The 13,628-nt window shown below is 39.5% G+C and overlaps 1 protein-coding gene across 1 annotated transcript in view; it reads right to left on the reverse strand.

The window, feature by feature from the left end:
- The window catches only part of LOC115211914 (phosphatidate cytidylyltransferase, photoreceptor-specific), a 286,511-nt gene that overhangs the window by 272,383 nt on the left and 500 nt on the right, over positions 1-13,628 (reverse strand). Inside the window, exon 1 of the mRNA XM_029780666.2 lies at positions 13,379-13,628. This exon is cut by the window's right edge and continues 500 nt beyond it. Coding sequence (XP_029636526.1) covers positions 13,379-13,432 — 54 coding nt within the window. The 5' untranslated portion in view covers positions 13,433-13,628. The remainder of the gene's footprint in view (positions 1-13,378) is intronic.

The following is a 13,628-nucleotide window of genomic DNA, read 5'->3' on the forward strand; positions in this document are numbered from 1 at the left end:
GGCACCCCACTCTCTGCTATAACTCCATGAAATTAAGGGCAAGGCGTTTCTTTGATTTATGAGTTATTTGGCAAACTCACTAGAGTAAGGGGTATGTAAAAAAAAAAAATCACCAAAAACACTCAATAAAGTGGTTAGCGTAAGGAAGGGCAGCCAGCCATAGAGACCACGCCCAAGCAAACACTGACCTCCAGTTCATTAGATTCTGTCCAACCTCTGCCAATATGGAAGATGGACGTTAAACCTTTTCATACCTAAGACCACCCTTGGTTTATATGATACAAACTTAACTGTTTTAATGCAATCGGAGTTAATAGCTTCCATCAAAATTTCAGGTCGATTTATGCTCTGAACACCAGCTTAACAATGGCTAAAATATAATATTAAATTCTGCATTATTTTCAAAATTTATTGAAAGAAAGGTAGTGTATGTTTACAGGAATATGGTAACAAAGCAGCTATATGATGAGTATACACAACACACACATGCTGATATGCTGTAAAAAGCACCCAGCACACTCTGTAGAGTGGTTGGCATAAGGAAGGGCATCCACTCATAGAACCCGTGCCAAAACTGATAATTGGAGGCTGGACAGCTCTCTAGCTGGTCAGCGCCTATCAAACTGTCCAACCCATGCCAGCATGGAGAACGGACATTAAACAACAATGATGAGGATATACAGTTATACCATCATCATTGGGTAAATAAGTTATTTTTTATCAAACATGACTAGCCTGGGAACCTTTTGATATCACCTTGCAGCTTCTAACAATATCTGAAGAAAACACCTGACTCCAGTTCTGGATGGAAACTTGAGAATGACCCTCCTCCAATCAACATGGCAATTGCCCCTGCTGAAGACTACTAGTGGATCATAACTAATCACACATATATTACATTCAGCATACATTATTCGTTTCATAATCCATCATCTTTTCCCTTCCCATTCCAGGTGTACTGAAGAACCTTTTTGTCATTGCTTCAATCTGAGAAAAGAAAGCGTTGGTGAAAGCAAAGAGTTGTCAGAATTATCTATGGCAAAAAGATAGTCGACATCGCCAACAAACCCTGTTTTGCACCTGATTGCACCACGAGTTGACCTGCAAACACTCAGGTGAAGGTACCGACTTGCCCCGTCGATCTTTATGGTTCCACTTCCCATTGGTTAACCGTGCAACTGGCCTCTCTCATGAAAATCTCACCTGAAAAGGTTTGCTGCTCTGTTGTCATTGCAGCTAGAACTAGCAAGGAATGGGCTTACTCTGAGGTGAGATGGTCAAACTACAGACAAACCACTTGTCTTCCACATTCTTGAATGCTGCAACAAGACCCTCAGGAAAGATCTCACACAGACGTTTGGTATGCTGGCTTCCAGCGATGAGTGAACAATCCTTAGTTATATTTAAGTCCCAGGCTGTCCGCCAAGAAAATGTCATGGTCACTGCTGTGCAGCTACAACAGATGCGCCAGGGCTAGGAGGAACACATCAGGGCCTTCATTGCACGTCTTTGAGGGCTGACATCTGCAACTTCAAGGTGGAATGGCCCTCGGAGGCCTGCCATGCCACAACTGATTACAGCAACATTATAGTCCATGATGCTCTTGTATGTGTGTCGGAGGACGAGGAGATCTACCTTGATTCCAAGCAAGACATAACCCTGGAAGAAGCCCTGAGGAATGTGGAACCAAATGAAAGTGGAAAAGACTCAGCCAGCCACAGTACCAATTCAACCAGTGCAGCCTCCAGCTAGGTGCCAGGAGCGGCACCGCTTGGTCAATAAATCAGGTGAACCCTATGCTACATCTACCCCAATCCCCTGCAGTCACCGTGGAAAACAAAGCCACGGATGTCAGGTACAGGAATGCCTGAGGAAATGCCCCACCTACAACCACAAGTGCACTATGTGCGGCACCCTGCACCACTATGGGAATGTTGTCCCAGTGATTGTAGGGGCACTGGGAACACCAACAACCAGGTTTGAGAAACTGGGATTGACATGAGGGGAGAAGATGCTCAGAAAAATTTCTCTCTTGAGGACAGTGAGGATTTTGAGACTGGTACTTGGATGTTAAGTATGATGGAAAAGGACTCTACGAGACCCTTGACAACAGGTTGTCATTTGCTCTTACAGAATTATCCAGAGCAAGTAAAATTGAGAACTATGAGAAGTGAAATAATAATAATCATCATCATCATCATTTAAAGTCCGTTTTCCATGCTGGCATGGGTTGGACGGTTCGACTGGGGGCTGGGAAGCCAGGAGGCTGCACCAGGCTCCAGTATGATCTGGCAGTGTTTCTACAGCTGGATGCCCTTCCTAACGCCAACCATTCTGAGAGTGTAGTGGGTGCTATTTACATGCCAGGGGGAGGCTGGATAATAATAATTGATGGGTAGAGAGTACATGACAACAGTAGGAATGATGTCAAAGCCTTCATCATTTTGAATTAAAATTTGTTTAAAACAACAATGAATGATGATGAGTCATAAAATAATGATATGTGGACTGCCACAGACATCCAAATCATCAGAACTTGATGCCAATATACAAATAAAGTGATCAATTTAGCTCCCAGAATGTGACCACCACAAAAAAAGTAATTTGAATTAGAAGATTCTTGGAAATGTCCATACTTTCAGCTGCTAAACAATATTTTTAATTAATTCGGAAACCATTATCAGAACAATGATGGAAGAAAGAATTCAAAGAAAATATATCTCTGGAAAAACAACACCTAAATAATCCAGTTGGAAACATTTAGCTTTCATTTTCCAAAACGTATTCATGGCATGCCCGAGTGGAATATCATTCAACCTGAAATCAGCTTGAACTAATATGGGGATCTTGCCTTCATCTGCATACAAATGTGCAGGTAACTTTTAAAAAAATCATCACTTAACATCTGTGTTTCATGCTGGCATGGGTCGGATGATTTCACTGGATTCAGTAGGTTGAAGAATGGCACTGCACTCCACTACCAACTTTCTAAAATAGTTGGTATGAGGAAGGGCATCCAGCTGTGGACAACATCTCAGAGTGCACTGGGTGCTTTTATTTTTTTGTGCACTTATAGGTCACCATACAATTTGTTAGACAACGCACCTTGAAAGATATGGAGAGTTTTATGTTTGGAGATAAGGGGGTTAAAGTATGAAAGAAGGATTCAGAGCACAACAGAGGAGCTGCATGGTTACTTACACTAGAGGAGAGGGTAGTGGTAAGGGGTCAGTGTAGAGCTTCAAGGTAAGGAGTAAAAGTAATTGAGGATAGAAGAACAGGGGGTGTGTGTAGGTAGAGATTACAAGAGTATAAGGGGATACGGAGAGATAGGGGAACGGATGAATATAGTGAAAGAAGAGCAAGAAATAAGGAAGACTACGAGATAACTGTCCAAAGTGAATAAGAGGGGGGGGGTAAGCATTATGTCATTTTTTTTTTTTTTTTCACCTATACTAATCAACCTTACTTTTCAAAACGAGGTTATTTGATTATTGATTATTAATCATATGTTATCATTAGTTGTTTTGTTTTTATCCTAGATTCTGACATCATCCTTCTATAAATGGTTAAAGCACTTTAGCAGTTACTATGAATAAGGCTGTAGGGCAGAGGATGTCCAGATTTATTTTGGTCAAGTCTCTTTGGTAAATAACTGATTCTTTCTAAATGTGTGTGTGTGTGTGTGTGTATATATATATATATACACACATATATAGATATACATACATACAAATATATATATATACACATATACATATATTTATATACACATATATATACATACATATATCAACACATATATACATACATATACACATATATAGATATACATACATACAGATATATATATATATATATACACATATACATACATTTATATACACATATATATACATACATATATACACACATATATACATACATACATATATACACACATATATACATACATACATATACACATATATAAATATTTATATACACATATATACATATACACACACATATATATATACATTACAAACATACATATATAAACATATACATACATATATATATATATATACATCATGATCATCCTTTAACGTCCGCTTTCCATGCTAGCATGGGTTGGACGATTTTGACTGAGGTCTGGCGAACCAGATGGCTGCACCAGGCTCCAATCTTGATCAGGCAGAGTTTCTACAGCTGGATGCCCTTCCTAATGCCAACCACTCCAAGAGTGTAGTGGGTGCTTTTACGTGCCACCAGCATGGGGCCAGTCAGGCAGTACTGGCAACGACCTCGCTCGAATCTTTTTACACATGCCACCAGTACAGGTGCCAGTAAGGCAATGTTGGTAACGATCCCGCTCAAATGGTGCCCTTTTACATGCCACCGGCACGGAAGCCATTTGGCTGCTCTGGCAATGATCATGCTCGGATGGTGCTCTTGGCACTCTACTAGCATGGGCACAAGTGCCAGTAAGGCGACGCTGGTAATGATCACACTTGAATGGTGCCTTTTGTGTCCCACTGGCACGGAAGCCAGTTCGGAACGGAAGTGAAATGCCATGAAGACAAGGCTGATGGAAATGATAGAGGTACTAAAATACAGAAGAACAAGTAGGGTAATTGAAAGACTAACTCTGTACGTCCAGTACAATCAGGTACAGTAAAAGAGGTGTACAAGATGCATCTTGAAATGTAATCTTGTCAATATAAATTGAGAAAAAAAAAAACTATCTGCCAGAAATGTGAAGTTTGGTAAGCAGTAAGAGTTATTTAAATGTCTGTCAGTTAAAATTTGGAGACAAGAAGTTGATTTAGTTCTTAACATCATTTTTATTCTTGCCAATGAAACTGGAAACTGATCAATTATTAAATAATATCTCTTAGCAAAAGAGGCAGTATTAATAGCAAGTGGTAATATTTATCTCCACTTGAGCGTGGATGTTCTGTTGGAACAAACTGTACTGTGCTAGTGGCCATGAGAGAAACTCTCGTATTGCACTTTCGTTTACATTACAAGCAGGGAGATAAAAACACCTCCAGATCCTGCAATTTCGGACTTCCGCTAATGATGGACACTTAACTGCTAGAAACAGCAATGACTCATTCCCGCCACCAGAGAATAAAAAGTAACAGAACAAGTGCTGGTGTCGTGATGATTAACCAGTTTGCTCGTTAGCAAAAGAGGCAGTATTAATACAGAGAGGAGGTAATATTTATTCCCACTCAAACGTGGATGGTGTCTATACTGTGCTAGGTACCAATGAGAGAAAATCTCAGACTGCTCTCTGCTACAAAATGCATGCTTATTTATATCACTGGGAGAGAAATACACACCACCTCCAACACCAAGACCACCAAACCTTGCAATTTCGACCTTCCTTCATCTTATCAATCCAATATATATATAGGCTGTTGCCAGCCTCCCCTGGCATCTGTGCTGGTGGCACATAAAAAGCACCATCTGTACGTGGTCGATGCCAGCACCACCATGACTGGCTTCAGTGCCGGTGGCAAGTAAAAAGCACCAACCGATCGTGACCGTTGCCAGCCTCCCCTGGCACCTGTGCCGGTGGCACGTAAAAGGCACCCACTACACTCCCGGAGTGGTTGACGTTAGGAAGCTGTAGAAACTCTGCCAGATTAGACTGGAGCCTGGTGCAACCATCTGGTTCGCCAGAGCTCAGTCAAATTGTCCAACCCATGCTAGCATGGAAAGCGGACAGTAAACAATGATGATGATTTCTAAATCTGAAATATTACAAGTTACAGTTCAACACAGAAGAAAGATGTTCCAGATGTGGCCATCACTTCATATATTTCCCAATGTATCTTGTAGAGTATGATTCGAGGAAGTCTAGCTGTTATTTCTAGCAGGTCAACTGACTCACTTATTGGCCCCAATTATAAGAAGAAAAAATAATTGTCTTGTGTTAATTAGACAATTCCCGATTGTCTTGCATGGAATAACAGACTTGCTAACTGCCATTCTAACGTTGATAGTTTTTACCGTTACTGACTGAGTATTCAGTGAGAGTTATTGGTGCCAAAGACTTGCAATATTCCTGGTTTTTATTTCATTTTCTAATCCTATGACTCGTCATCACCGAATCATTGACCATTGAGTTTGTCAGAAACATACATCAATTGCTCCGAACCTTTTTACTTTCGGCTGCTGCTCTCGGATTCTGGTTAATCAAAAATCCTTTCACGCTTACAATTTGCTTGTAAGTAACAAAAATATTCATCATCATTATCATTTAACATCTGCTTTCCATGCTAGCATGGGTTGGACGATTTTGACTGAGGTCTGGCAAACCAAACTCCAGTCTGATCTGGCAGTGTTTCTACGGCTGGATACCCTTCCTAACGCCAACCACTCCGAGAGTGTAGTGGGTGCTTTTACGTGCCACTGGCACGAGGGCCAGTGTGGTGATACTGGCAATGGCCATGCCCAAATGGTGCTTTGTATGTGCCACCTGCACAGGAGCCAGTCCAGCAGCACTGGCGACAACCTCGCTCGAATGTTTCACATGCCACCAGCACAAGTGCTAGTAAGGCGACGCGGTAACGATCCTGCTCGAAGGCCAGCTTGTTACTCTGGCAACGATCTCACTCGTATGGTACTATTAGCGCTCCACTAGCAACGGATGCCAGTCATCGAATTTGATTTCGACTTGGATTTCACTTGCCTCAACTGGTCTTCACAAGCAGAGTTTAGTGTCCAATGAAGAAAAGGCACACATAAGTGGACTGGTTACACCCCTAGCATAGGCCACAAGGTTATGGTCACACTTGTGCTTGCCGAGTCTTCTGAAGCACAGCATATTTCCAGAGGTCCCGGTCACTAGTTCTAGATGAAGGAAACGAACGATATTCAACAGAAATAAACGATATTTATGAGATTGGAAAAAAAACAAATGTTAGATAAATCTGGCCAACAACTCTCTGAAGTTCTGATCAGACTGAATGTAGGATGTAAAACAGTGGAGAGGGGATATAAACTCACCCTATGTTTCACCTAACGGGTGGTTCGTTATATCACAATTGTCAAGCAACAGAATTAAAACTTCATTTCTACATCTGCCTTGTTGTAATTGATGTTGTTTAACCATAGATCAACCCTCACAGATTTAACCACTCCGGTGGCAAGTAAAAAGCACCAACCAATCGTGGCCGCTGTCAGCCTCGCCTGGCACCTGTGCCAGTGGCACGTAAAAAGCACCCGCTACACTCATGGAGTGGCTGGCGTTAGGAAGGTCATCCAGCTGTAGAAACACTGCCAGATCAGACTGGAGCCTGGTGCAGCCTCCTGGCTTCCTAGACCCCGGTCGAACCGTCCAATCTGTGCTAGCATGGAAAGCGGACGTTAAATGATGATGATCATGATGAAATGTATTCGCCTAATATGTCCGCATGGTGTTAAGTCAGTAGGGTATGATTAGAGGGAGCTCTGACTATTATTTCTTGATGGTTGAGCATCCAAGTCAGGCATCGGGGAGGAGACGGGTTATCATGGTTGCTTAGCGTACCTGTTGTTTGTGATGAGGGATAGAAACCAGTGAAGCCACTGTGCGGGAAATTTATCGAAATCCACCTCGTTTTGTAAATAAGATTCATGTCATTCTCACCTCTAAAGGCTAATATTATTTTCACACGTTTTACTTGTAAAATATTAAAAACAGTAAAATCAATTGAAAATGTTTCAAAATTCGTGAATAATTATCAAATTTATATTTAGTTATTGTTTAAAAATATGCAGCAACTAATATTATCTCTAAAGATAAACACTGATAAACAATATTCAAAATAAATGTGGTCCCCCCCTCCCACTCACCTACCCACCGAAATAGACAATACACTAACGACTTTAATGTGTTGTCACATTCTACTGTCTACATTAATGATGGAATCACAATGTTGAATTCTAAAAAACATAAAGAATTTGCTACAGATGGAATACAAAAGTTATAATTGTAAAGTACTGTACAGGTTAGACCTCACCAAAATGCCATGGTCACATGACTTCATTTCTATTTATAGACATAATTCTATTAAACCATAGAACAATGGCAGCAAAATTTAGTCTACTAAAATATAACTCCATCATGGCCACAACATGCTGGCCAGTGTAGTTTACTTCAAAGTAAAACCATTGGCTGCAAGTGTAGAGGATGGGTTTCCACTTGCCTCTTTCTCTTTACCAGTCTTGGAAGCCATGAGAAGCAGGTCAGGAGTGCAGCTGACTAAACAAGACAAAACTGTAATTATGGCAACTGATGTAGCAAAGCTATTGTAGCAGCTAATTATAAGGCAATTGGGTTTCACACGAATCTGTAATAAGATGTCAGCAGTGAGTAGAGCTGAAATCCTGTCTCCATGCATGAAACAGGCTTAAGGTATCCCTGTTGACGGATGTTTGATATTGCTCCCTTGGTGTATATAGGGGAGCAACATTATCAATTAAATGAAACAGAATGAATAATGAGAAGTAAGGCAATATTTCATCAGTCGTCAATCAAGTTGCTAGGTTGTGTTTTAAGCTTCAACTGCTAAAATGTGAAACGGTCCAATGCTGTGAGGTTTCAAATATGAAGACAGTGCGTCACACACACTTCCTATTCTGCTTACAGAAGTATTACTCTCTCTCTCTCTTTTACTCTTTTACTTGTTTCAGTCATTTGACTGCGGCCATGCTGGAGCACCGCCTTTAGTCGAGCAAATCGACCCTGGGACTTATTCTTTGTAAGCCCAGTACTTATTCTATCGGTCTCTTTTGCCGAACCGCTAAGTGACGGAGACGTAAACACACTAGCATCGGTTGTCAAGCAATGCTAGGGGGACAAACACAGACACACAAACACATACACACTTATATATATATATATATATATATATATATATATATACATACAACAGGCTTCTTTCAGTTTCCGTCTACCAAATCCACTCACAAAGCATTGGTCGGCCCGGGGCTATAGCAGAAGACACTTGCCCAAGATGCCACGCAGTGGGACTGAACCCAGAACCATGTGGTCCGTTAGCAGGCTACTTACCACACAGCCACTCCTGCGCTGTATTGTGGACTTATACACAAGAGGGTAAGAAGTTTGCTTCTGAACCACGTGATTCCAGGTTCAGTCCTACTGCACAGTGCCCTGGCCAAGAGGATTTGGTCGACAGAAACTGAAAGAAGCCTGTCATATGCATGTGTGTGTGTGTGTATATATATATGTGCGTCTGTGTTTGTTCTCCACTATTGCTTGACAACCAATGTTGGTTTGTTTATGTCCTTGTAAGTTAGCAGTTCAGCTAAAAGACTCTGATAAAATAAGTACCAGGTTTCAAAAAGAAATAAGTACTGGGGGTTGATTCGTTTCACAAAGCCCTTCAAGGTGGTGCCCCAGCATGGCCGAAGAAGTCTAATGACTGAAACAAGTAAGAGATAAAGGATACAACTAGATGTTGTGGTGAATAGAAAAGAGTAGAGAAGTCTATATATCATAAATATAAAGTAGTACAAGTGACAAGTCAGTCATCTTCATATTATTGATGACACAGTACGAACTAGAAAGTTAAACCAACAAGAGAGCCTCTATGTACCAGCTTGAACTGCTAGAAACAGCTAGCAAGTCTCTCACAAATCAAACTATCAACTTAACAAAAAAATGAAAAACATCTTATCGGATAAAGTAGTACTAGATACAATATTTCAAGAAAGGAAAAGACAGGATGGTCATGGCTGGAACAATGTTGATCACAAATCTGCCAGTTTGCTTCTACTCAGTTAAGCTCATCATTCATATTTGAAGATCTTATTGGAAAGTAAGGCAGCAAGCTAGAAGAATCATTAACCAGCAAAAATATGCAGTGGCATTTCATCGGCCTTTACGTTCTGAGTTCAAATCCTGCTGAGGCTGACTTTACAGTACAATAAGTGCCTGTTGAACAGTGGGGTCAATGTACTGACATCCCCTCCCTTAAAATTGCTGGCCTTGTGCCAAAGTTTGAAACCAATATTTCATTGAAAAGTAAGGCAGCAAGATGGCAGAATCATAAGCATTTTGTCCAGCTTTACATTATGAGTTCAAATTCTGCCAAAGTCAATTTTGCCTTTCATCCTTTCAAGGTCAATAAAATAAGTACCAGTTGAGTACTGGGGTCCATGTAATCGACTTACCCCCTCTCCTCTCCCCAGAATTTGTTGGCCTTGTGCCAAAATTTGAAACCAATATTTAAGGCGGTGAGCTGGCAGAATCGTTAGCACAATGGGCAAAATGACTAGTGGCATTTCGTTCATCACACGTTCTGAGTTCAAATTCTGCCAAGATCAACTTAGCTTTTCATCTTTTCAGGGTGGTTCTGTCACTCATTATTGAAATATTGGTACTAATGGCAGCATTAGTACCAATGTCTTGATAACGAGTGACAGAAATATTGGCCTTTTCCAAAACTAACTGACCCAAAAGAAATCAGTTTTTATGGTTATACAACCTATGATCAGGTGGGCTGGATTTTTTTGTATTTTATGAGAACTGTGATATGAGGGAGATTTGGCTGCTATTTCTCATAAGTGAAAAAAATCACCTAGAAGCTCCTTCATTGATCTAATTCATATCTGACAATGTATGTGAAAAGTTGAGCTAATGAAACATCTCCCTCACAAACTGGAGATCAATCATATTTATCTAAGCTCAGCAAAACCATTCCTAGAGGAAGGCATTGCTATTTTCATCTAATCCTCATCAAAAATTCAACTCTGTTGTAAATATTTAAAACCTACATCATTTAAATAATACTAGAGGCAAATTTCCTCTGAACTGGTTAAACAGCTCAAGATAAAACTATGTTAATTTCTATAATGAGGTGCTTAAGAGGTCCAACTAAAGGTTTAGCTAGCTGAGAGAATGATCTCACAGATTAATGGCTCTGGTTTCAGCTTTAAGAGCTGCTCTGCGGATGGCGGATACACCTTACTCTTTTTTTCTTCTTTCGACTAGCTTCCAGATCTACTTACAGTTTTTGTAGGATTAACAGATTAACTGCTTAAGCTAGTTCATTAGGCACGTGTTAGCAAATGTAATGCTTATCAAAATAGCCAAGCTAACTGACAATAATGAAGGGAGATCTCTGAAACTTTTCAGCATACACTCATGTGTATGGATATATACACACACACTAACAAATGTATGTATGTATATATATATATATATATATATATATACACACACACACACACAAATGTATGTATATACATAAATATATATATATATATTGCCAGACCTCAGTCAAATCGTCCAACCCATGCTAGCATGGAAAGCGGACATTAAAAGATGACGATGATATATATATATATATATATACATGTTGGCATGGGTTGGACGGTTCGACTGGGGTTTGGGAAGCCAGTAGGCTGCATCAGGCCCCACTCTGATCTGGCAGTGTTTCTACAGCTGGATGCCCTTCCTAATGCCAGCTACTTCGAGAGTGTAGTGGGTACTTTTTACATGCCACTGGCAGAAGGGCCCAGAGGAGCTGGCATCGCCCACAATCAGGTGCTTTTTACGTGCCACTGGCATGGAAGCCAGTCAAGGCAGCACTGGCATCGGCCACATTTAGGTGGTGCTTTTTACGTGCTACTGGCACAGGGGTCACAACTACAAATTCCATTTGATTTGATTTTGACATTGCTGAAGATGATGATATATATATATATATACACACACACATACACGTAAATATATGTATGTGTGTGTTTGTAGTTACCTGGTCTGAGTTGATCCAATTATATGACATTTTTGAATGTCAGAATATTTTCAAAATAACTGTTTCCTTTTTAAATTAGGGACCCAATTTCAAATAATGCAGATGTGTGTGTATGCCTAATTTGTGTCGACCATCAGAGCAGAAGTCATGCTGGAGCATTGCCTAAATATATATATGTCTTGTTTGAGAGACGTGTATTTATGAATGTATGTGCGTGTGTATATGTATGTATGTGTATATATATATATGCTGGAGCATTGCCTAAATATATATATGTCTTGTTTGAGAGACGTGTATTTATGAATGTATGTGCGTGTGTATATGTATGTATGTGTGTATATATATATATAGAGAGAGAGGTAGATAGATAGATGTACACACACATCCATATATACAAAACACCATTACTATCTACCAAATTGTTGATATTCTTTAACTGCGTATTTACGTTAATTTATCCAGAAATTCTTCCAATATTATGGTTCTAGTCTAATATAATCCAGTCTTCCAGTCTTATGTTCCCAGTCTAATATAATCGATACATTAAAGACACCTTTAAATTCAAAGTTAATTACTGGTATCATCATTTTTTAAATTTCATTATCGTCATCAAGACATTTGTTGATTAACCTTCGATAATGAGATGCTCGTTTGTAAGCTTTATCGGTCGTGTAGTTGTTGTTTAGTCCGAGGTAGGTCTTTGGTCCCCTTTTTATCTCCCAACATTACCTTTTCCAAGGTATTCCTCTACTGTTAAGAGGACAAGGTATAATTTGAGGGAGACTTGGTTGTTATTTTTAGTAGAGCAACCCACTGTGCAAAAGCTGTAAGCGCCTATATATGTGTTCATGTGTGTGTATATATATATATATATACGTGCACATATACATACATACACACAGTACATGGTGAATGTGGAGTTTAGAGTTCCCAGCTAATATGTAAACATGAGAGCTGTTCTAGCCATGACCATCCAGTTCTTTTAAGCATAGTATATGTGACTCTCCTTTTAAAGAAACAACGGTGTACTGTGATGATATTCTGCTGCTATTTTTAGCAGAGTGTCTGGGTGGAAAGAGAGAGAGGGGCTGCAATAATGGTACCCGGGGTACAGGAAGTGCCAGATATAAACAATATGGTAAGGAAACGGAAATATATGAAGATGATGAAGCGTTCACCCATTGAATATCTTCAACAAGTCTCACCTCCATGGAATGGTAAATAAAAACAAAGAATACTTTAGTAAATGGACACTGGTGATTGGAATTAGTGGTATTAATTGCAGGAGGGTCTATATATATATATGTATATATATATATATATACGTATATATAATTCGACTAAAAGCTAAGATGGAATATTGAAACATGCCATAGAGGAGAAAAAAATAAAAATGAAAGCAGGTTTTTGGTATTAAATAAAACAAGAGAAGAGAGAGATGTTGTTCACCAAGACATGTAAAGGAATGTGAGGGTGCCTGTGTATATATACATATAAAAATATATATATATATATAATTACTGGTGAAGTGCGAGTACAGGTTATTTATGTATATATATAAATAAATATGCTTCAACATGGGTCATTTTTTTTTTTTTTTGTGGTTGACAAAATTTTACCTTATCTTTCGCTTCTTCATTTTCGGTAGGAAATCTCTGCCGAATTTCTGCCATTTCTCTGTTTGAGCTTTTGTTTTTGTTTTCGTAGTTCAGGTTTTTTTTTTGGGGGGGGTCTTTTGTGAGTTTTTAGCCCCAATTAATTACAAAGAATTTTTCAATATTTAAACAATAAATAAATTTCTAGATTGTTGCCAAACTGTCGATCTCTCTCTCTCTCTCTCTCTCTTGGTCATTTACAATTAACAAAATC

This window comes from Octopus sinensis, linkage group LG1, assembly GCF_006345805.1.
Source record: "Octopus sinensis linkage group LG1, ASM634580v1, whole genome shotgun sequence".
In the NCBI taxonomy this organism is placed as follows: domain Eukaryota; kingdom Metazoa; phylum Mollusca; class Cephalopoda; order Octopoda; family Octopodidae; genus Octopus; species Octopus sinensis.